Source organism: Geotrypetes seraphini, chromosome 1, assembly GCF_902459505.1.
Source record: "Geotrypetes seraphini chromosome 1, aGeoSer1.1, whole genome shotgun sequence".
Classification (NCBI taxonomy): domain Eukaryota; kingdom Metazoa; phylum Chordata; class Amphibia; order Gymnophiona; family Dermophiidae; genus Geotrypetes; species Geotrypetes seraphini.
This window is the reverse complement of record NC_047084.1, coordinates 387,471,919-387,497,935: the sequence shown is the minus strand read 5'-3', so window position 1 is coordinate 387,497,935 and position 26,017 is coordinate 387,471,919. Positions and strand designations below refer to the sequence as shown.

Sequence of the window (26,017 nt, the reverse complement as noted above, 5' to 3'; positions counted from 1 at the left end):
AAGGAAAGAAAGAAAGAAATGGATAGAGTGTGTGCCAAAGGGGTTGGAGGGTGAGAGAGACTGCCAAGAAGAAAAAGGGGAAGTTGAGAAAAAGAGAATATGTGCTGAGGTAATGGAAGATGAAAGATGGGAGAGATAAGAGGTGGGTTGTGAGCAGTGAGAAGGAAAGAGGAATTAAGGCCAGAGCTGGACAGACTTCTACAGTTTGTGTCCTGAAAGTAGCAAGGACAAATCAAGATCAAGCTTGCATACGTAGTATCACAACATACCATATGCTATGGGGCTCATAATCGAAATGGAAATACGTCTGAAAACCGGCCTAAATTGGCACTTGGACGATAGAAAGGTCATTTGAAAAAAAAAAGACAGACTTTTGCGGTTTCAAAAATGACCAATTTTTGGACACACTTCACAAAATGGCCAAACTCAGACTTTGATGTCATATCGAAAATGCCTCTCCACATATGTTACTAAGCTAGATTTAGATCTAGTGTGTATGTGTAAGCCATCCTTTCAGAGAGCTTGGAAAATATGTGCAAGGCAAAAACAGCTTTTATGCCCAGATGTGGAAATGGAGGTTTTACCTGGGGTTTCCAGCCTGCAGGAACTGGTTACAGGATTTGAAGTGTATCCAAGGAAATGATGCATACATTTGAATCAAATGTTTGGTCTATCAAATAATAACTTTTATGCCAATCTACATGACCTCTGTTAGAGAATTATTGAGGTCACTGATGTTGGGTGGGAGGAAGGTGACTTTGATAGACTTTTAGCTTTGAGAGAACTAAGATGGATTTTTGAAGTAAAATCTACAAATAAGACACTGCATAGATTTGTCTAGATATTATATATATTATTGAATTTATTGAAAACAAGCAATTATGGTGAAATATTTTCTGAGAAATTTACAAATTGCTCAACCCTTACAGGCAAAGAAAAATACCTAACTCATAGGCTATCACAACATTGCACACTAGATGGCAGTATGATCCAAAAACAAAAATCACTGTACAGATGATGGGAAAAAAACATTAAGGTGCTCATAACAATAATAAAAAAAAAGTCTAAAAAGTGGCCTAAATGGGTACTTGGACGATCAAAAAGCCTGATAGTCCAAGTACCCATAACCAAAGCTGGTTTTAGACATATCTAAAACCAGCTTAGGCCCCCTGCCTCTAAACGCATAGAGCGAAAAGATGCGTTTTTAGAGGAGGCTAAAGGGCTGACTTGGACCTAGGCGTACAGCAGGTATAACCAAAACTTTTGACAGTCGGCACTTATACGTTTTGACTTAGATCAAGTCAAAACAGGTATAAATGCCGAAAAAGGGCCCGCTGAGCTTATTGTGGCTGGCATGATCAGCTCAGCGGCCCGGCAACCTACCCACCCCCCCACCGCAGCCATCGCAGCAGGAGAGATGGCTCATCTCCCCTGCCGCGATGCGATTGCCCCTCTACCTGAACTGCTGCGACCCGTGGCAGGAGAGATGCCCAATGCTGATCCAAAATACTGTATCATTTTCAGCTTAGCTACGTTTTTCTATATTGTTACAAAAGCAATTGTTGACAAGAACATTATTGATGACTAAGAGAACTCTATTGTTATGTTGGCTAACCATGAATATTCAGCAGGAGACAGCCCAGTCACCGACTGTTGAATAACATAGCCGGTTAGCAGTAATATTCATTGACTGACCTGCTAAGCTGAGTGGCATAAATAACAGGTCTATCTTTGGCTGCTATAACTTAGCCAGTCAGCTGAATATCAGCTTAACCAGCTATGTCACATGTGGCTAAAAAAAAATCCAGGAAAGTCAATGCCAGTTGCTGGATAAAGCCTGGCAAAGAATTTCTGGGTTTGCTGTCAACTGTAGGAGATAGCCGGGCTGAATCCAGTGGTCTCAATATTAGGCCCTTAGAGTATGAATTATGTATTCTGGGAAATTCAATACATTTTTAGACTTGTGAGACGAGTATATAACTCTGTGCACAAATAAGGGGTAATTCTGGATCTGAGTACCTCAAGTTAGGTGCCCCAAGGCCGAGCACCAATTCTGTAACAGCATCTTTGTGCCAAGATGCCAGTATAGAATAGTAGTGTATGTCAGCAGCAATATGCCTGCATTTAGGTGGACCCACGAATGCTAGAGCTACAGCTGGCATAAGTGATCACAATTAAATGCTCCACTTTAGTGCATAACGTACAGTAATTTGTAAGTTATGCACACAAATGAGAACCTCATTCACATTTCTTCCCAGTGAACGTTCCCCTTGCATGTGTGTGATAAGGAATGGGGGTAAATATTCAGCCACTGGCGGTGAGCGTTTTGCTGACCACCCTCAGTATTTTTCCCAGATTCTTAGTGCCGGGCTGTGTCCAGGCTTTGACACTGAATATCTGGTTAATGCAGACCTGGCTAAGATGATATTCAGCATTGAACAGACTGCGGGATACAGCATAAAGGGGCTCTTTTACATAGAAAAATAGAAACATGATAACAGATAAAAAGGCCAAATGGCCCATCCAATCTGCCCATCTGCAATAACCATTATCTCTGCCTCTCTCTAAGAGATCCCATGTGCCTATCCCAGGCTTTCTTGAATTCAGACACAGTCTCTTGTCTCCACCACTTCTTCCGGGAGACTGTTCCACGCATCTACCACCCTTTCTGTAAAAAAGTATTTCCTTAGATTACTCCTGAGCCTATCACCTCTTAACTTCATCCTATGCTTTCTCATTCCAGAGCTTCCTTTCAAATGAAAGAGACTCGACTCATGCGCATTTACACCACAAAGGTATTTTAAACATCTCTATCATATCTCCCCTCTCCCGCCTTTCCTCTATAGTATACATATTGAGATCTTTAAGTCTGTCCCATATGCCTTATGATGAAGACCACACACCATTTCAGTAGCCTTCCTCTGTACCGATTCCATTCTTTTTATATCTTTTTGAAGGTGTGGCCTCCAGAATTGTACACAATTTTCTAAATAAGGTCTCACCAGAGGTATTAATAAAGAGGTATCAATACCTCCTTTTTCCTACTGGCCATACCTCTCCCTATGCACCCTAGCATCCTTCTAGCTTTCACTGTCACATTTTCAACCTGTTTGGCCACCTTAAGATCATCACATACAATCACACCCAAGTCCTGCTCTTCCATCATGCACATAAGTTCTTCACCCCTTAAACTGTACCGTTCCCTCAGGTTTTTGCAGGCCAAATGCATGACCTTGCATTTCTTAGCATTAAATTTTAGCTGCCAAATTTCAGGCCATTCTTCAAGCTTCACCAGGTCTTTTTTCATGTTATTCACAGCAACTGGCATGTCTACTCTATTGCAGATTTTGGTATCATCCGCAAAAAGGCATAAGAACATAAGATTTGTCACTACTGGGTCAGACCAGTGGTCCATCGTGCCCAGCAGTCCACTCATAAGAACATAAGAACATAAGCAGTGCCTCTGCCGGGTCAGACCACAGGTCCATCCTGCCCAGCAGTCCGCTCCCGCGGCGGCCCAAACAGGTCACGACCTGTCTGTATCACCAGAAGGGGCTCCCTTCTGGTGATACAGGCAGCCCTTAGGTCAAGACTAGTGCCCTACTAGAGTCTAGCCTTACCTTCGTATGTTCTGGTCCAGCAGGAACTTATCTAACCTTTTCTTGAATCCCAGTAGGGTGCTTTCCCCTATAACAGCCTCTGGAAGAGTGTTCCCGATTTCTACCACTCTCTGAGTGAAGAAGAACTTCTTTATGTTTGTACGGAGCCTATTCCCTTTTAACTTTAGAGAGTATCCGACAACCCTTCAGCAATATCATTTATAAAAATGTTAAAAAAAACAGGCCCAAGAACAGAACCTTAAGGCACACCACTGGTAACATCCTTTTCTTCAGAGCGATCTCCATTGATCACTACCCTCTGTCGCCTTCTACTCAACCAGTTTTTGACCCAGCCCGTCACTTTGGGACCCATCCCGAGGACACTCAGTTTATTTATTAGATGTCTGTGTGGAACACTGTCAAAGGCTTTGCTATAATCTAAAAACACCACATCTAGCGCACATCCTCTATCCAATTCTCTGGTCACCCAGTCAAAGAAATTGATCAGATTTGTCTGACAAGACCTACCTCTAGTGAATCCATGTTGCCTCTGGTCCTGTAATCCACAGGATTTCAGAAACGTGACCATTCTCTGTTTTAAAAGTGATTCCATTAATTGCCTATTACAGAAGTCAGATTTACCGGCCTACATTCCCTTCTTCCTTACTTCCAATTTTCTGGAGAGGGACCACATCCACCCTTCTCCAGTCCTCCGGTACCACTCCGGTACGTCTCTAGAGACTCGTTGAAAAGATCAGTCAGTGGAACTACCAGAACTTCCTTAAATTCCTTCAGCACCCTTGGATGTACACCATACGGCCCCGTTGCTTTGTCTACCTTTATTTTAGCTAGCTCCTTACGAACACAACCCTCTGAAAATTGATCAGGGTCTATTACTCCCCCATCCCTATTCACGTTTGTCTTCTGTGGTCCCGCTCCCGGTACTTCAGCTGTGAACACAGAACAGAAATATTTGTTAAGCAATTCGGCCTTTCCTTTATCAGCTTCTACATATTCTTCCCCTTCACCTTTGAGTCTCACAATGCACTTTTGCACTTCTTCTATCACCAAAATCTAAAAAATGTCTTGTCTCCCCATTTTACCATGTCAGCTATTTTTTCTTCCCCGTTTTACCATGTCAGCTATTTTTTCTTCTATTTGCATCTTTGCTTTCCTGACTATACAACCAGCCTCTCTTAACTTTTCCAGATATTTTTGCCTGTCTTCCTCTTTTTGCGGACTTTTGTAGTTTATGAAAGCTAACCTCTTATTCCTTACCTTCTCAGCTACTACTTTTGAGAACCAAAGCAGCCTTCTTTTCCTATTACTTTTACTTACTTGCCTAACAAAACTGTTTGTCGCCCTTACAATCGCTCCTTTCAGTTTTGCCCACTGCATTTCCACTCCTTCCAGACGTTCCCACCCAGACTACAATTCCTTGACGCAAACCCCCATCCAAATAAAGTTAGTTTTTTTAAAGTCTAGAACCTTTGCTTTTGAATGAGTCCTCTCTATACTCATCTTAATATTAAACCGTATCATGCAGTGATCATTGGATGTCAGATGATCACCCACTGTAACATCAGAAACACTTTCCTCATTTGTAAACACTAAGTCCAGTATAACTCCTTTTTGCGTGGGTTCCATTACCAACTGTTGGAACAGTTCTCCTTGTAGAGAATTCACGATCTCCCTACTTCTAGAAGACCCCAATCAACATCCGGCATGTTAAAATCACCTACTAGCAAGACTTCCCCTTTTTTAGAGATATTCTGAAAGTCTACTATTAAATTTCTATCTATTCAATATAAATTTGATATTCCAACCTCACCATGCATCTAATCTGTTTCCCATTTGTCTGAGAAACCTTTTTCAAAGAGTAATTTAGGTTCTTCCCATTGCATGCAACTCATATGGACTCTTATCATGCATTAATTAAGGTATAACAATAGCTCTTATTATTTGACTATCCTCTTTCTTGAATGATAAGTTTTCAGTCATGAACAGATTGACACAGTGGCGTACCTAGCATATGTGACACCCGGGGCCCATCATTTTTTGACACCCCCCCTCAGTGACAGGTCAAAAGTGCGCGACGACAATCCAGTGCAGAGAACTGAGCACAAGGCGGAAGCACGCCGAAGAAAAACAGTATTTTAAAGGGCTCTGACAGGGGGTGTGGGGGGGGAACCCCCCACTTTACTTAACAGAGGTCGTGCCGGCATTGTGGGGGGTTTGGGGGGTTGTAACCCCCCACATTATACTGAAAACTTCACTTTTTCCCTAAAAAAGAGGGAAAAAGTTAAGTTTCCAGTAAATGAGGGGGGTTACAACCTCCCAAACCCCCCCCCATCGCTGGCGCGATCTCTATTAAGTAAAGTGGGGGGAGGGTTCCCCACCAACACCCCCCATCGGAGCCCCTTAAAATACTGTTTTTCTTCGGCGTGCTTCCGCCTTGCGCTGGGTTGTCATCGCGCGCTTTTGACTATGAACCTCCCCCCATCTATATGAAAAATATGATTTTTAGTAACAATCCACATATCACACAAGAGTGTACCTAGGAAAAGGCAGCATCTTAAACACTGCAGTGAGCACTAGAACACCAACACATACATTGCAAAACTAAACAAGCCAGATCCCGCACAGTCAATTGATCCTGCAGTCAATGCCAACTGAAAACTATGTTCTTTTCATGCATACAGAACAGAGATACACCCTCGCCCAATATGGAATAATCACAAACTAAAAATAGAAATATGTAGACTAAAGTTAAACTGAACCGCCAAGAAACCAGACCCTGGATACAATGCAACACCACAAAAACAGTAACACATGACCTCTAATACAGCACAAAATATGAAGACAGTAGATGTAAATTTGAAAAAACTGATACATAACAATCACCACTTCACAAATTAACAAATAAAAATAAAACAAATAATGAGAAATAAAAATATCATTTTATTGGACTAATCCCCGTAAGCTCGGTCCCCATCCCCGCAAACCACCTGATTCCAGACACACAAGCTTGGAATTGTTTTATATTGAACTTATTATATTAAAGTATAAAAAGAAAAAATATTCTGTACAATTGTCAATTTATAAATCAGCGTCTTCTCCCCACTCTCTCTTCCCCATTTCCCTTCAGCGTCCTCAGCCCACTCTCTCTCCACTTTCCTTCAGCGCACGCACATAAAAACAAGCAAGTAATTTTATATCATTTTCATTCTATTCATTCATAGAAATTAAAGTCTAAATAACATAACAAAACATGATTTTACAAAAATAATTCCCTGCACAATCAAGCCTGCAATGATTACTAGATGTCTTTCAGCAGCTCCTCTCCCTCCCTCCCCCTTACCTTCGTAGCCAAGTCAAAATGATCTACCAACAATAAAATTTTAAAAACACAAAGCACACTGTACGCAGAGAAAATGTTAATTATCATTTATATTCCGCGGGTTTTCAAAGAGGTCAAGGCAGATGACTTTATGCAATGTCACCTCAGTAACAACTATACAAAAATAGACAAATATACTCCCTCCCTTTTTACTAAATCGCGATAACGTTTTTTAGCGCAGGGAGCTGCGCTGAATGCCCCATACTGCTCTCGACGCTCATAGGCTCCCTGCGCTAAAAAACGCTATTGCGGTTTAGTAAAAGGGGGCCATAGTGCAAAATATAGACAGCAGATATAAATTCTCAAAACGGACACATTTTGATCACTAAATTGAAAATAAAATCATTTTTACTACCTTTGTTTGGTAATTTCATCAGTCTCTGATTGCACTTTATTCTTCTGACTGTGCATCCAATATTTCTTCCCTTCTTTCAGCTTCCTCTCCTCCAGACCTCATTCCCTCCCCCAACTTTTTCTTTGTTTCATCTTGTCCCCTTCTTTCTTTCTCTCTCCATGCCCCCTTTCTTTCTGTATGTCTGTCTTTCTCTCTCTCTCTCTCCGTGCCCCATTTCTTTCTTTCACCCTGCCCCCTTCTTTCTCTCTCCATGCCCCCTTTCTTTCTGTATGTCTGTCTTTCTCTCTCTCTCCGTGCCCCATTTCTTTCTTTCTTTCACCCTGCCCCCTTCTTTCTCTCTCCATACCCCCTTTCTTTCTCTATGTCTGTCTTTCTCTCTCTCTCCCCATGCTCCATTTTTTTTCTTTCTTTCACCCTGCCCCCTTTCTTTCTTTCTGGCTCCCTGTCTCCCCCCCTTTCTTTCTTTCTCCCTGCCCTCCTCCATGCCACCGCCGCCACCACCACCATGCTGCCATCACCGCCGGGGAAAGGCTGCCACTGGCCATCGGAAACAGGCCGGTGCCGAATTCGCCCTGCTTGTTTCCCGTGGGCAGACCAACTCTGGCTGTCCGACGTCAATTCTAACGTCGGGGAGGATGTTCCGGGCCAGCCAGGCAGCGATTGGGACCACTGGATAATCAGGGAAGAAAAGGGTACATCAAGGAAGACAAACAAATTGCAGACAGACTTCTTTGCGTCTGTCTTTACGAAGGAGGACACCGCAACAATTATTTTCAAAATAAGAATTGAACATCGATAAAGAAATTTTTCTGGAACCATATAAATCCACTGCTAACCCTTTTCTCTGCTGGAATATCTACAAATCAAGAAGTGATGGCCACTAATAAAACTGGAAAAAGGCATAAACCAGAGCCCTGATCTCCAACCAAGACACCGCTCCCTTTATCAGAAAATGGCAGCATGGCTGAGGCTCTTGATGAACTTAAAGTCCTGAGAGCTCTTAATTAAGAATCCAAAGAAGAAATAATGAATGAAACAAAAGAGATTAAAGAAGAACTTTCCAACCTAACATCAGAGATGGCTCAATTCAAGATTTGGGTAACTGATCTTGAAATTAAAACAACTGCTACTGAGGACAGTGTTAAGCAGATCAAAGGACAAATTAAAAAGATAGCAGTTCTGGAGCAGGAAATTGATGATGCTAACGACTGTGCACGTAGAAATAATTTGAGAATTCTTGGAGTACCGGAAGGAAAAGAAGGCACCGATGTTGTTAAATTTGTGGAGCTACTGATCCCGAAGGTGCTTGATATCACATTTGAGAGAGAATTTGAGTGGAGCGTGCCCACCGTACACCAGCATCACGACTAACTAACAGTAAATATCCCAGACCCTTAATTCTAAAAGTTCTGCGGTATCCCCCAACTACTGCAAATAATGCAGAAAGCTAGGTCTCTGGCCCCAATTCAATATGAAGGCAATACCCTGCTCTTTGTACCGGACCTGAGCAAGAGAACTGCAGAGGCACGAAAGAAACTCCTTGCTTACCGCCCTCAATTAAAGAACCTAGGTGCTCGATTTGGTATTTTCTATCCAGTATGAGAGTTACTTTACACAACTATACAAAGGATTTCACTAATCCGAAGGATCTGGCTGACTTTATTGAAAAACAACACCCGGCTCCAATAGATAAGGCTTGACACGTGGCAGCCAGTGACTGTTGCTATTCCTGATATGCCATATTGGAGTGATTTTCACCTAAGTGTGATACTACTTACAGCTTCAATTTAAAACTGCTTTTGTTCTCTTTTAGTGTTTTGACTCCTTGATCTGATTAAAGCTTTTCCCCTGCATATGTCTTGCTTCACTTGCCCAACTCTGCAGAACTGTTAATTGTTTACTCTCCAGCCCTGCTCTAATTACCTGCCGCTGAGAGCTGAGAGCAGCATGGTGCTGATATCTCCAGTGACACTGGCTTGTCTTGCTTGTTGTTGGGGTTTTTTTTTCCTCTACATCAGCTTCTCCACCCAGCTATATTAACTTTCCTTTTTCTTTTAATTTACTTTTCTTCTACAACTACAAGATCGTCTTCCAGCTCATCTGCTGAACGTCATGCTAACTGGATTAGAACTTCCATTTCTGGGTTTCTATGCTTCTGATGTCAAGTTTACTGCTGCATTCTTTTAAATATCTTTCACTGTTTTACTTACACAAACATTGTGCCATAGACTTGATGTTTTATCTTGATCTGCATAATTGTTGTGTGAAATCACTGGCCTCCATGGCTTTCCTATGAATTGTTTGTGTTACCAATTATGCTATAGTTCATTGAATTGCTCCTTTGAAATGCAGATTTCACACACTCATCATGGCTAGATTTTGAGCTAGGTCTGCTTAAACTCTGCTTTGCTGTTTTTGAATGGCAACCCCTGTGCTTATATCAAGGTACTAATATGTGCTGCTTGTGGGGATAGTTCTGTGAGCTCCTTCCACAATTAGAAGAGCTTTTCTTGATTATGCTTCCTTGAAATTGATATTAGCATTTATACTGTCTTGTTCGGAAGTTTGGCTTATCCTCTTGAATGCACTGTCTGAATAAAGGAGATTCCCTTTCCTTGCATTCTAGCAGGGTTGCTTTTTGACAATCCTTTTTTTTTTGTCTGCTGCCTGTTGATGTCTCTGTTTATTTTGTTTACCCTGTACTCCTAATGTGCGATTCTGCTTTATATGACACTCGAATGCTTTATAACGGTTAGATTCTTACTGCTTGTTATTTGCTATAATATGTTTGCTTCACTGAATGATGAGCGAGTGAATGCCATCCCTATCACATATATAGTAAGATCACCTGCTGAATATTGCTTAAATCATCTGCTGCTTACCCTGCAGATTAAAATTGAAGGTTTATCAAGGTGTTAAGAATACTGTGGGTGTAGAGCTACTGTCCTTATTTTTTATTTTATCTTAACGTTTTATTAACATTTTCAATGAATATTGTGTACTCGCTGAATGGTGAGTTATTTTTACATGAATAATTGATGCCAAGAACAGCCGTTCCCCTGACCTTTAACTTTTTACCTTGAGCAGAATCGCTCAGTTTAAATTTGTGTTATGGCTCATTGTTTACTGTGTATTTTGCAGGCGGGCAATTAAGTTCAATACCAGAGGTTGAATTGTCTGTTAGTGCTGGGCTAATAATATGGTTAGACTGGCTAGTGATCTTTCCACATCAGGGCTCCTGTAACTATTAATTGAGTTCAAGTTGCTAAATGAATCTTTAACATTGAGTGCCTTAATTGTTTTTGCCTTTACCGGATTATTACTAGCAACTACCTTGTTTATTCTGGTGCTCTGACTGGTTTACTATTAATGATGCTTGAAAGAGGAGCCTTTGTTCATCTTTCTGCGATATCACAATCGTACTACATTGCACCTCCTTGACCCTGTTGCCACTGACATCTCCTGTTCTGTGGCCAGTCCAATGTGGTGCTGGGTGGTTTTACTTTGGATGGATTATGATTGTATTCAATAGATTTGACCACTGAGGCTAACAGGCTTATCATCTATAACTTAGCTATGGTTGATTGTGTGAGGTGTTTGACTATTGTTGCTGCAAATATTTAACTGGCACCCACTCTACCCAGATGACTTGTGCTGAACTAATATATATTGAGAATACTGTAGGTTAGCTCAGGAGAGCTGTAAGATCAACAGTTTTTTCTCATAATTTTCTGATATACTTGTCTATGCTGTTCAACTTGTGACTGGGTCTCCATCTCCTCACGATCCTCTACTTTATTCTTCTTATTCTTCTAATTTTAGTTATTAGGAGGTATCTCTCTTATATTGTGCTCTTCCTGCCAATTATTGCTCTATTGCAGATATGTATCTTTCCCTTGACTTTCCTGAAATCAGTATTTGATTTATTGTGCAAGTCTGCAAGCTCTATTATGACAAATCTGTTTCACTGGGTACAGTTTGTAAGTTTTGGAGTGTTTTCTACTTACATTCATTGCTTTTATATCATGGTTATTGTTTTTTTTAAATTCCTATTCTTATTTTTTTGTTGTTGTTGCATAACTTGTTTGATACTACTGAGCTAATGGGTATGCTAGCACAGATCTGTTATTGATAAATACTATACATGCTACTTTTTCATGATGGTATCCGTGGTCATTACTCTCCTATGTTCCTGTTTTTTCACTCTTCTGATGATTCTCTACTACTGATGTTCTTTACTTGATCCTTTTCTTCTGACGCTGTGGGGAGACTGGCTCGTAATGGCTGGTTTTCCTTTTCTCCTCTCTAACCCACAATGTGTGTTTTTGCGGGATGTTTTCCCTGCTTGGGGAGTGTTAGTAAGACTGCAGCCCTATTTTGCTGTTCCTACATGGAGTTGACACCGGAGGAATGTACCCTTGAGCCATTGAGATTGCTGTTATGGATAGTTGTTCTAATAGGCACACTTTTCAATGCCATTTAACATAATATCACTGAATGTCAAGGGCCTTAACAATGTTATTAAAAGGAAGAAAATTTTATCCTATTTAAGCTCTTCACAACCGGATGTCATACTATTACAGTAAACCCATCTGAGTGCTACAGAGGCTAATAAAATACAGCTCCCTTGGACCCATTTGCCTTACTTTTCTCCTGCGTCAGGGAGAAGAAATGGGGTCCTTACCCTAGTCAGAAATAGTCTGGATATCACTGTTCTATTGTCTTCTAATGATGCTAGTGGAAGATGGGTCCAGGTTAACTTGTTTGTTAATAAATGCTCTGTATCTGTTACTAATCTTTATGCTCCAACGTTGGACTGTCCTGAATTTTTTGAGGAAATTGCAAATCAAGTTGTGAACTCCAACTCTACCTATCATATAATTGCTGGTGATTTTAATCTAATTTTGAACCCGTGCCTTGATAGGATCTCTACAGCTATTTATCAACTAACCAAGGCGAGTGCTGCCTTGATAGATATAATGACACAGCTTGAATTAATAGTTGCTTGGAGAATAATACACCCGAATGATAAGGAATACTCATTTTACTCCCCTCCACATGGATCATACTCAAGGATTGACATGTATCTCATAAGTAGCTCTCTACTTCAATCCCTCAGCGACTCCTCTATTAAAGAAATATCTGTATCGGATCATGCCGTTATCACACTTACCCTGAATAATGTAGTACCGCTTTTAACACCCAACTCATGGAGATTTAACTCTTCATTGCTTTTAGAAGATGGATTTAAGGAGCGAGTGGAAAAAGCTATCACTGAATTCTTTCTTTTTAATATTCCAGAAGATACCAGTTGGAGTGTCACTTGGGACTCCTTCAAAGCATACATCAGAGGAGTGATCATGTTGTTCAGTTCGATGGTTAAAAAGAAAAACAATGCAGAACTCTGAAAGCTTGAATCTCTCATTAAAACAAAAGAATTAGCGCATCAATCTGATATCAACATCCCTCTTCTTATGGGGAATTGCAAAAATACAGATTTCAATACAACTCTTTACTGAGGAAAACTGCTGTTCATTCTGTACTTGTTCAAGCAACCCACTATTATGCAGACAATAATAAATTGGGTCACTTATTAGCATCATACTTAAAGCATAAAAGTGAGCATAAATCCATTTCCAGCCTGACCCGGGCGGACAGCACAGATATATCCATTACAACTGAGATATTACAGGCATTCAAAAAGTTCTATGAAATTTTATATACATCTGAATCACATAATAACGATGATCCACATGCATTTCTTGAACAAGTCTCTTTGCCTCTTTTACCTGAGTCGGATCACTATAAATTGACGTCCCCTATGTCAGTTGCGGAAATCATTGATTTCATTAACGACATGGCGACAAATAAAGCGCCAGGACCAGATGGCAGTACTGTTGAATTTTATCAAGCCTTTAAGACGATACTGGTCCCACTTTTGCTACAGTTTTTTGAACATTTAGCATTGCAGGGGAAAGCAGGTGGGACTTTTACAGAGGCAACTATAATTGTGATTCCTAAACAGGGCAAAGATCCTAAACTGGTTAGTAACTACAGACCACTCTTGATGATTAACGTCGATGCTAAAATCTATGCTAAGTTAATTGTATCCCGCCTACAGAAAGTGCTACCCTTGTTGATTGCTGAGGACCAAACGGGTTTCATGTATGGTCGCCACTCCTCCAACAACACGCGCACCCAGTCTAATATTATTTCTGCATGCCAGTCAAAATCCCATAAGCTTGCCTTATAAGAACATAAGAAATGCCATTTACCGGATCAGACCCTAGGTCCATCCTGTCTGGCGACCCGCACACGTGGAGGCCAATCCCGGTGTTCCCTGCTAAAGACCCTGTTTACCCGTACCCCTCAATATGTTTTGCAAGAAGGTGTGCATCCAACTTGCCCTTGAATCCTGGAATGGTGGTCTCCGACACAACCTCCTCCGTGAGAGCATTCCAAGCGTCCACCACTCGCTGAGAGAAACAGAACTTTCTGATATTTGTCCTGGGCCTGGTGCCCCTCAGTTTCAGTCCATGACCCCTTGTCCAAGTCACATTTAACAATGTGAATAACGATGTTTTTTGCTCTATTTTGTCGAATCCTTTTAGTATTTTGAAAGTCTCTATCATATCCCCTCGCAGCCTTCTCTTCTCGAGGGTGAATAATCCCAGTTTTCTGAGGCGTTCATTGTAGCTCAAATTCTCGAAGCCTTTTACTAGCTTCGTGGCTAGCCTCTGCACCCTCTCCAACAGGGTTATATCCTTCTTCAGGTAGGGAGACCAATGTTGGATACAGTATTCCAAGTGTGGTCTGACCATAGCTCTGTAAAGCGGCATTATGACGTCCGCCGATCTGCTTGTGATTCCCTTCTTTATCATACCCAACATCCTGTTTGCTTTCTTTGCCGCCGCTGTGCATTGAGCCGACGGCTTCAAGGTCTTGTCTATCAGTACCCCCAGATCCCTTTCTTGATCGCTCTTTCCCAATGCTGTACCTAACATTTTGTATTCATGTTCCTTGTTCTTCTTACCCAGGTGCATCACTTTGCATTTTTCTATATTAAACTTCATCTGCCACTTTTCCGCCCATTTCTCTAGCTGGTTCAAATCTCTCTGGAGTTCTTCTCTGTCCTTTTGTGACCCAACTGCCCTACACAGTTTTGTGTCGTCTGCAAACTTGATTAAATTACTTGTTGTTTCTTCTTCTAAGTCATTTATGAAGATATTGAACAAGATTGGCCCAAGAACTGAACCCTGGGGCACACTGCTTGTCACTTTTTCCCAATCTGAGAACTTCCTATTTATGCCCACCCTCTGCAATCTGTTTTCCAACCATCCACCTATCCATCTTAGTATATCTCTTTCTATTCCATGGCTTTGTAGTTTCTTCAGAAGCCTTGCATGTGGGACCTTGTCGAATGCTTTCTGGAAGTCCAGGTATATTATATCCACCGGTTCACTGTTATCGATTTGTTTGTTCACCTCCTCAAAAAATTGAAGTAAATTCGTCAAATATTGACTTCCCCTTCCGGAAGCCGTGTTGACTAACTCTCATCAGGTCGTGATTTTCCAGGTGTTGCACTATGCTATCCTTTATTAGTGCTTCAACCATCTTCCCTGGAACCGACGTAAGACTCACAGGTCTATAGTTGCCCGGTTCTCCTCTCGATCCTTTTTTGAAGATTGGGATGACATTCGCTATCTTCCAGTCGTCTGGTATTCGCCCGGTTCTGATTGACAAGTTAGCTAGGGATTGTAATAGTTCTCCGATTTCTACTTTAAGCTCCTTTAGCACTCTCGGATGAATTCCATCTGGTCCAGGGGATTTGTCACTTTTTAGTTTGTCAATCTGATAGTATATCATGTCCAAATCCACATTCACAGTGGTGAGGCTTTCCTCTATTTCTGCATTGTTGCAGTGTCCTCTTTGGTAAAGACAGATGCAAAGAAAGAGTTTAGCCTATCTGCAATCTGTTTGTCTTCCTTTATGCACCCTTTTCTTCCTTGGTCGTCGAGAGGACCTACTGCCTCCTTTGCTGATTTCTTCCCTTTTATGTATCTAAAAAAGGGCTTGAAGTTATTAGCATTAGATGCTGAGAAGGCTTTCGACAGAGTGGAATGGTCCTTTCTGTTTTCCACTCTAACTAAATTTGGCTTCCCACGCAATTTATGCAAATGATTAAAGTCTTATATTATGCCCCCACTATTAAAATTTGCATCAATGGACACCTTTCTGTTTCTTTTCGACCATCGATGGGAACACGACGGATATGTCCACTTTCGCCACTGTTGTTCAACTTAGCCATAGAACCGCTGTTGACTGCTATCCGTGCAAATGACTCCATCAAGGGATTTGTCCATGAAAATGTGGAGGTTAAATTATCAGCATATGCTGATGACGTAATACTTTACGTAACTCCTGATTCAATTCCATCTGTCCTCAATGTGATGGACAGCTATGCATTGGTCTCTGGATACAAATTAAACACATCAAAATCTGAGATACTGCCTTTAAATTGTGCTCAAGTCAAGCATGAAATGGACTCACATGGTTTTCTTTGGAATTCCATTAAGATGTCCTTTGAGGACCTTCACACTAGTTACAATTTGCTGCCTCATCAACAGTATCGATGGATACAGCTGAGACACTGCTTGACAGCTCTTTATCCGGATGTAGGGAAATTGAGAACTACTCCAGAACTGATTTCTCAAACATCGCTAATTAATAACAACAAAAAAGGAGTTGCTTCAAGATGGTATGCCCTCATGAGAAAATCTATGACTTCCTCCCTGTCGAACATGATGAATGCATGGCATGGAGATTTGGGACTTTCATTAGAAGATGAGACTTTGCAGGAAGTCTGGAAAAATTTGTTTAAATCTTCTCAATCTGCCAGTGTTCTTCAATCTATGTTCTTCCTGCTGCATAGAACTCACTGGACCCCAATTAAGGTAGCAAAATTTTCAAACGGACTCTCTTCTATATGTTGGTCTTGTAACTCACAGGAGGGCACGTTAACCCATATGATCTATGATTGTGCACCCATAACAGGTTACTGGAATAAAATATGGGACACCATTCCTAAAATCTTACACATACAAGAACCTTTGAGTTTGCGCATCATTGGTCTACTACATACGCTACCTGTTCATAAGGCACGACTGCTTAACATCTTGATATTCATGGCCCTTAAAAACATATTACATTGCTGGAAAGACCTTTCTAGGGTGAACTATATCACCTCGTGGAATACACTATGTCTTACAGTAAAGTATGAAAGCGTTATAGCGGAAAAACACAAGTCCACGAGCTCCTATACCAAAATTTGGAGTCCGGTTAACTTCTATTGCAGTACATGCTAATGACATTCAGTTTAAGTCCTGGAACATGGATGTCTACATATGAACATAGCTGTTGTCTCCTGGCTCTCTCCACACATTTCTTTAGGTGTATGGCTCCGGTGTCTCTCTCTGTGTTTTGGATACTACATGTACTTCTGGCTGTGCGTTGTGCTGATACTCTCCTCCTTCTAAATAGGCATGGGTTTGCTTGCTGTATTATAGTATATTAATAATATTTTGTGACTCCTTGCATTGATGCAGCTTGTATGTATCTTGCCTTGTTAACATTTGTTGTACTTTTATATGCTAAAATCAATAAAACTTTTGAACTTAAAAAAAAAAGTGACAAATCCCCTGGACCGGATGGAATTCACCTGAGAGTCTTAAAAGAACTGAAGGTTGAAATCAGAGAACTATTGCAAAAACTTGCCAACCTGTCAATTAGAACTGGACAGATACCGGACGACTGGAAGATAGCGAATGTCACGCCTATTTTCAAAAAAAGATCAAGAGGAGAACCGGGCAACTACAGACCTGTAAGTCTTAAGTCTGTCCCTGGAAAGATGGTTGAGGCACTGATTAAGGATAGCATAGTCCAGCACTTGGATACACACAACCTGATGAGAGCCAGTCAGTCAATATGGCTTCAGGAAAGGGAAATCATGTTTGACGAATTTACTTCAATTTTTTGAGACCATGAACAAACAAATTGATAGTGGAGAACCGGTGGACATAATATACTTGGACCTCCAGAAAGCGTTCGACAAGGTTCCACATGAGAGACTTCTCAGGAAACTACAAAGCCATGGAATAGAGGGAGATATACTAAGATGGATAGGCTGGAGAACAGAAAGCAGAGAGTGGGCATAAATGGGAAGTTCTCAGACTGGGAGAAAGTGACTAGCGCTTGGTACTTGGGCCCATCTTATTTAATATTTTCATCAATGACCTAGAAGAAGGAACATCCAGTGAGAACATCAAGTTTGCAGCGACACAAAGCTATGAGTGACTTGTGTCAGTTAGAGAAATGGGCTGAGAAATGGCAGATTAAGTTTAATGTGGAAAAGTGCAAGGTAATGCATTTAGGCAGAAAGAACAAGGAACACGAGTATAGAATGTCAGGTGCAACTTTGGGTAAGAGTGAACAAGAAAAGGACCTGGGTGTAGTGATAGATTGGACTCTGAAGCCGTCGGCACAATGCGCGGCAGCGGCAAAGAAAGCAAATAAAATGTTAGGCATGATAAAGAAAGGAATCACCTATACGACCTTTTCAATCAAGGTTCCAGCACCTTGATCCTACAGTTAGACTTCAGCAGTGCCTTCGATCTTGTGGACCACAAAACTATGCTTAGGTGCCTCAACAAAATGGGAATATCAGGAAGAGTGTGGACCTGGTTCCAAGGTTTCCTAACCAAACGATCTTATCAAGTGGTCCATGAAGGAAATTACTCTGAACCCTGGAAAAGCCCCTCGGGAGTCCCACAAGGATCCCCCCTATCTCCCACCTTGTTCAATATATACATCTCTTCTCTAGGCCACCTTTTACAAAAGCTTAACCTAACTTATTATATATACGCAGACGACATCTCCATATTAATACCAATAACAAATGTGACCTCAACCAACTCAAAACATATCTCCTCCATCATGCTCGAAATAGAAAAATGGACTTTAAACTTCAAACTGAAATTAAACTCAGAAAAGACAAAGATTTTCCTTGCTAGCCCAAACGAGAAAATCTCCGCAACTACAATATATGTAAACGGCCATGATCACCCAATACTAAAAACCATAAAAATACTGGGAGTCACCCTGGATACCCACCTGTCCCTGACCGAGTACATAAACTCGGTGACTAAAAAATGCTTCTTCATCCTTTGGAAACTGAAAACCATAAAAAAATACTTCGACCCGCTATCCTTCAGAATATTGGTACAATCACTGATTTTATCCACCCTGGACTACTGTAACATTGTCTACTTGGGAATATCTAAAAAAAATGTGAGAAAACTGAGAATAGTTCAAAATACGGCCATCCGTCTAATATTCGGACTAAAGAAGAGCGATCATGTTAGTCCATTCTACAAACTCCTTCATTGGTTACCAATTGAAGCACAAATTCTATTCAAATTCTCCTGCCTCTGCTATAAACTAATCTGGGGACTGGTCCCCAGCTACCTACTACCTCACTTCGAATTCCACTCCTCTATTAGGCCTACCAGAAACCGTAACCTCTTTACTTACCCAAATATCATAGGCTGTAGATATCGCACCTTCTTTGATAGAACATTCAAATTCCAAGCAGGTAGACTGCAAACTTGGACAGCCTACTTCACTTATGCCGCCAGAGAATCATATAGTATCTTTAGGAAAGAACTAAAAACCACATTGTTTAAGAAATTTATAACCTAACCAGACTTCTCCCCTAAAATCGGAGCCTCCTCCCATCCCAAGGAGTCCGTCTACCCTCTTCTGCCAAAATTTCTGTCTTTAAATTGTTACCAGTTTGGTTACCAGTTTGGTTACCAGTTTGGTAATTGGTGCCCGTCCTTCATTCAAATGTACCAAGTTAACAACTTACTTCTCATCAACATCTTATGTTATCTTTTTCACCTTCGCAGCCTTGCACCTTTGTAACTCAAAGCGCAATCTCCTTTCTCTTCTCCTACTTATGCTCTGAATATCGTCGACTGTATAATGCTACTCATTGTGAAACCATGTAATACACAGCCCTGTAACTCTCCTGTTACTATCACTTGATGTTCAATGCTATACTCTGTAATTCGCTGTCTGTACAGTTTCTCTTCATTGTAAACCGCCTAGAAGTCGCAAGATTGTTGGCGGTATATAAGAATAAAGTTATTATTATTATTATTATTATTAGATTGGAGAAAGTTATAATGCCGCTTTATAAAGCAATGTTCAGACCACACTTGGAATACTGTGTCCAACATTGGTCTCCCAAACTAAAGAAGGATATAAAACTGCTGGAGATGGTGTAGAGACGAGCAACAAAGCTAATAAAGGGTATGGAGAACTTGGAATACGAGGAATGACTTAAGAGACTGGGATTGTTCTCCCTTGAGAAAAGGAGACTGCGAGGGATATAATCGAGACTTTCAAAATACTGAAAGGAATCAACAAAATAGAGCAGAAAAAAAAATTATATACAATGTCCAATGTGACATGGACAAGGGGACATGGACTGAAGCTAAGGGCTAACAAGTCCAGGACAAATATCAGGAAGTTCTGCTTCACGCAATGAGTGGTGGATATCTGGAATGCCCTCCCTGAGGAGGTTGTTGCAAAATCAACCGTTCTAGGATTTCAAAGCAAACTAGATGCACATCTCCTTACGAGAGGCATAGAGAGATATGGGTGACTAAAAATACGATGCCAGCACCAGATGACTGCCTACAGGACATGCCTCTCGCGGTAAGAGACATGTCCTGTAGGCAGTCAAGCGGAGCCAGTGACACTCCTCCTTCCCGGTGCCTCTCCTTCTATCTAAGCCCTTTCTCTTCGAGCACACCCCACTGGCAGCTCAGGGCCCCATCTGGAGGGCCTTCATGCAGGTGCAGACATCACGAATGCGCATGACATCTTTGCATCGAAGTCCACACACTTCCAGAAGCCCTTGAGCCATGGCCACTAGTTTAGCGTGCCACGGCTTCTCACAGTTTGGGAAACACTGCTCTATAGATTGAATTTAGTAAAGTTTGCTACCGTATTATTGCCATTGATGTGCCTTATTAGTACCGTATTTTCCTATATATGGGTATTTTCCTATATATGGGTTTGCATATGCGGCTTCCTTATATGGGGCGGCCTATCTAATGACATCATAGATAAGCCGCCCCATTAGTAGATCCCCCCGTACCTTTTAAAATAATGTAGCTCCCTTGCTGGCCTCCTACCATGTCGCGGCTGTGGTGCAGGGCAGGAGCGATCTTTTCGGCATCCAGCCAGCCCTGCACTGCTTCCTCAATGCCTGTATCAGTTCTAGCGAGACTCGCGAGTCCCGTGAGAAATGATGCAAGCATTGAGGAAGCAGCGGGGGGATGGCTGGACACTGAAAAGATCACTCCTGCCCTGGACTGCGGCACGGCAGGAGGCAGCCGGCAGAGGTATGATATTTACCAGGGGGGGAGGGAGGAGGGAGGGATTTATAGGCCGCCCCATGTGGTTTTAAAACTCTTAGATAAGCCGTGGCTTGTAACATGGGGCGGCTTATCTAAGAGTTTAAAAGCATTTTTTGTGGCCTATACACTGGGGAGGCCTATATGTGGGGAAATATGGTACATAGTTCCCAAAGCATAAAATGGGATTTGTGGCAAATAATGCATGTAAATATATGTTAGTGTGTGGTAACATGATAGCGCCTGCCTCTCAGCAAATCTCACCCTAAGTTTGTGTTCTATATTCATGTTATAAAATGTACGTGTCGCTGTGTTGTTAGCTTACTTGTTGGTGATAGAGCGTCCAGCAGGAGTGTGTTCTATCTCATATCCTTGTCTCCTCAAGACATCAATTACTGTGTTGTTTCCCATAAAGTGACCTGTAGAGAAGAATAAAGGCCTCAATGAATATGATTAAAAAAAGCAATGGATTCCTGGGTACTGTCAAGAGTTTTGTAAGTTAATATCACTGAAACTATGAGAAAAGTCTGCCTTCTGTGCCTAGAGCTTGTCTCTAACATTCATAGTAGAACTACGTCATTAGTTGAAACAGAGCAAGATGTCTATTACAGCTAAAAAGGGGCAGCCCATGAATTATATGAGGGTAAATCCAAAAAATAAAGGCAAAATACATTTAATAACTTTAATAGATGTAACTGTGAACACATGAACATATCACTTGTCCACATTGTCTCCATGCAAGACGATGCATTTGTATCATTCAACTAGCTTCTGCATTCCTGCTGCGTTTTTTGACTGCCTCCCAAGCCAGATGAGCACCTCTTCCTTTACTTCATCATGCTTTGTCATATGCTCTGCAGGTTGCAATGATGAACCCATGTCTCGTCGCCAGTGACAATTCTCTCTAGAAGACTTGGATCTTCTTCATGTCTCACGAACTGGGTCACAACCTCTACACACTGTTGCTTGTGCAGATCAGTAAGCTGTCTGGGAACCCATTATGCGCAGACGTTCCTGTATCCCAAGACATCGTGCATTTTGACAAATGCAGATCCATGCATAGCCATGCTTGTAGTAAATTGATTGTTTCCACAGCTAACGTGTGGTGTCCTTTCCCCACTTTTTTTTACAATGTGACACCTGCTAGCGAGCCTTCTCAAGCATTGCCCCCACACTATGGGGCTTACTCCCAGAAGGGCTACATCTAACTTGAGATTACCTCTACTTCAGAAAGCAAGTGAAAGCCTGGCCCTTCTCTCAAGCCTTTAATATTTGTGGTGCCTACCCGCAAACAAGTTAATACGGCACTCTGACGTCCCTAAGCGGATACCCCTCAAAGAAGAGTTAGTCCGGATCTTAGTAGCTAGCGGTTCGATGGCTAAGACAAACAACAGAGGGGAGAGGGGACATCCCTGACGCGTCCCACGACAAAGCGGGAAGGCTGTGAGAGACCGTCATTGATAATAAGGCGCGCTTGAGGCTTCATGTAAAGGCCCTGAATCCAAGTAAGGAAGGTCCCATCTATGCCATACTCCCCGAGCACCCAGAAAAGATACTGCCACGATATGCTGTCAAAGGCCTTTTCCATATCGAGCCCAACAATCGCAGAGGTACCCCCACCCCCCCGATGCTCATGAATTGCCGTTAATGCCCGGAGAAGGTTCATGGAGGCATATCGCTGAGGCACAAATCCCACTTGATCATCTCCAATAAGTTGGGGCAAGAACATTTTCAACCTAGCAGCCAGAACAGAAGCTAACAACTTAACTTAACATCCTGATTCAATAGGGAGATCGGGCGATAAGAGCCAACTTGCATGGGATCCTTCCCGGGCTTCGGTAACAAGGTGATATGAGCTAAATTACTGTGAAGGCCCAACGTGGTAGTGGATAGATAGTTGAAATAATCTCCTAGAGGCTGCGCTATCAGATCAGGCAACAGCTTATAATACTCTGGGCCAAACCCATCGGGACCCGGCGATTTAGCAAGTTTCAACTTCTTAATCCCCAGCCTAATTTCGTCCAAGGAGATGGGAGCATTCAGTTGTTCCACCTGGACTGCGGAGAGCCGAGGAAGACCTATATCCCGAAAAAAACTATCCCTGTCCGCTTCCGCGAAGTCTCTCCTCGCGTACAGTTGACTATAAAATTCCACAAATCGCTCCCGGATTTGAGCTTCCTGAGTCACACACTCTCCCTGAGAAGTGTGCACAAACCGAATAATTTGTCGCTTCCGATAAGGGCGGACCAAATTCGCTAAAAATTTACCTGCCTTTCCTCCCTACTGATAGAGACGAAATTTCTGATAGTAGAGATCTTGACGAGCACGATGGTCTAAGACAGCGATGGCGAACCTATGGCACGCGTGCCAACTGTGGCACACGAAGGCCTTGCAGCTGGCACGCGCAGGGCCGCCATCAGGGCAGTACTACCAGGGGAGAGAGCTGAATGGGGACGATGGGGGACCCGCGGGGTTAAATATAACTCGAGCCGCGAGGCTCGTCTTCTACTCCGACTGCCCTGCCGCTCACACAGCCGATCGGAAATCTTCCCCGACGTCAGCGCTGACGTCGGAGGGAGGGTTTAAGCAAAGCCCGCCCTCCGACGTCAGCGCTGAAGTCGGGGAAGATTTCCAATCGGCTATGTGTACGCGGTGGGACAGGCAGGAAATAGAAGACAAGCCTACACGGCTCGAGCTACATTTTGCTGAGAAAGTTGCTAAGATGGGCTGGGAGACAAACGGGGAACACAAAAGGGGGAGGGAGTGCGTTTTGGACACAAGGCATGAACTTGGGAGAAAGGAAGGGAGGGAAAGAGATGCTGAGGTGGGGGAGGGAATGGGTTTTTGGACACAGAAGGCATGAACTTGGGAGAGAGGAAGGGAGGGAAAGAGATGCTGAGGTGGGGGAGGGAATGGGTTTTTGGACACAGAAGGCATGAACTTGGGAGAGAGGAAGGGAGGGAAAGAGATGCTGAGGTGGGGGATGGAATGGGTTTTTGGACACAGAAAGCATGAACTTGGGAGAGAGGAAAGGAGGGAAAGAGATGCTGAGGTGGGGGAGGGAATGTGTTTTTGGACACAGAAAGCATGAACTTGGGAGAGAGGAAAGGAGGGAAAGAGATGCTGAGGTGGGGGAGGGAATGGGTTTTTGGACACAGAAGGCATGAACTTGGGAGAGAGGAAGGGAGGGAAAGAGATGCTGAGGTGGGGGATGGAATGGGTTTTTGGACACAGAAGGCATGAACTTGGGAGAAAGGAAGGGAGGGAAAGAGATGCTGAGGTGGGGGAGGGAATGGGTTTTTGGACACAGAAGGCATGAACTTGGGAGAGAGGAAGGGAGGGAAAGAGATGCTGAGGTGGGGGAGGGAATGTGTTTTTGGACACAGAAAGCATGAACTTGGGAGAGAGGAAAGGAGGGAAAGAGATGCTGAGGTGGGGGAGGGAATGGGTTTTTGGACACAGAAGGCATGAACTTGGGAGAGAGGAAGGGAGGGAAAGAGATGCTGAGGTAGGGGATGGAATGGGTTTTTGGACACAGAAGGCATGAACTTGGGAGAAAGGAAGGGAGGGAAAGAGATGCTGAGGTGGGGGAGGGAATGGGTTTTTGGACACAGAAGGCATGAACTTGGGAGAGAGGAAGGGAGGGAAAGAGATGCTGAGGTGGGGGATGGAATGGGTTTTTGGACACAGAAAGCATGAACTTGGGAGAGAGGAAAGGAGGGAAAGAGATGCTGAGGTGGGGGAGGGAATGGGTTTTTGGACACAGAAAGCATGAACTTGGGAGAGAGGAAAGGAGGGAAAGAGATGCTGAGGTGGGGGAGGGAATGGGTTTTTGCACACAGAAGGCAAGGACTTGGGAGAGAGGAAGGGAGGGAAAGAGATGCTGAGGTGGGGGAGGGAATGTGTTTTTGGACACAGAAGGCAAGGACTTGGGAGAGAGGAAGGGAGGGAAAGAGATGGTTGTGTACACGGGGAATAGAAGAAAGGAGATTTTTTGGTCATAGGGAGGGAGTGAGGTACAGACAGTGGCATACCAAGGTGGGGGTGGGGGCGGTATGCCCCGGATTTACGCCCCAAGGGGGTGCACAGCTGGCCACCCTCCAGTGTTCTCCCTAGGCTGGCAAACTGCGTCTCTTTAGCCACTTGAGTGCCACCGCCGCCATTGGGAACAGGCTGGTGCCAAGTTCTCCCTGCTTTTCCCTGTGGGGCCGACCAACTCTCGCCACCCGCGTCAATTCTGATGTCGGAGAGGACGTTCTGGGCCAGCCAATCGCTGCCTGGCTGGCCCAGAACGTCCTCTCCAATGTTAGAATTGACGTCGAGTGGCGAGAGTTGGTCGGGCCCGTGGGGAAGAGAAGCAGGGCGAACTCGGCACCGACCTGTTCCCGATAGCGGCAGTGGCAGCCTATTTCCCAGTGGCGGTGGCAGCATTTTCCTAATGGTGGTGGCATAGGGGAGGGCAAGGAGAAAGAAAGAAAGGGGGGGACAGGGAGCCAAAAAAAAAAAAGAAAGAGGGCTGGGTGAAACAAAGAAAAATGGGGCACGGAGAGATAGAGAAAGACAGACAAACAGAATGAAAGGGGGTATGGAGAGAGAGAAAAAGAAAGAAGGGGGCAGGGTGAAACAAAGAAAAAGTTTGGGGAGGGAATGAGGTCTGGAGGAGAGAAAGCATACAGGAGGCTGAAAAAAGGGAAGAAATATTGGATGCACAGTCAGAAGAATAAAGTGCAACCAGAGACTGATGAAATTACCAAAGGTAGGAAAATGATTTTATTTTCAATTTAGTGATCAAAATGTGTCCGTTTTGAGAATTTATATATGCTGTCTATATTTTGCACTATGGCCTCCTTTTACTAAACCGCAATAGCGTTTTTTAGCGCAGGGAGCCTATGAGCTTCAAGAGCAGCATGGGGCATTCAGCGCAGGTCCCTGCGCTAAAAACCGCTATCGCGGTTTAGTAAAAAGGAAGGGGGAATATTTGTCTATTTTTGTATAGTTGTTACTGAGGTGACATTGCATAAAGTCATCTGCCTTGACCTCTTTGAAAACCCGCAGAATATAAATGATAATTAACATTTTCTCTGCGTACAGCGTGCTTTGTGTTTTTAAAATTTTATTGTTGGTAGATCATTTTGACTTGGCCACAAAGGTAAGGGGGAGGGAGGGGAGCTGCTGAAAG

The 26,017-nt window shown here is 42.9% G+C and overlaps 1 protein-coding gene across 2 annotated transcripts in view; it reads right to left on the bottom strand.

The window, feature by feature from the left end:
- The window catches only part of TRABD2A (TraB domain containing 2A), a 349,786-nt gene that overhangs the window by 26,583 nt on the left and 297,186 nt on the right, over positions 1-26,017 (bottom strand). For both annotated transcript variants that reach the window (XM_033916839.1, XM_033916845.1), the window contains exon 5: positions 21,164-21,257. In XM_033916839.1, the coding sequence (XP_033772730.1) occupies positions 21,164-21,257 (94 nt within the window). The remainder of the gene's footprint in view (positions 1-21,163; positions 21,258-26,017) is intronic.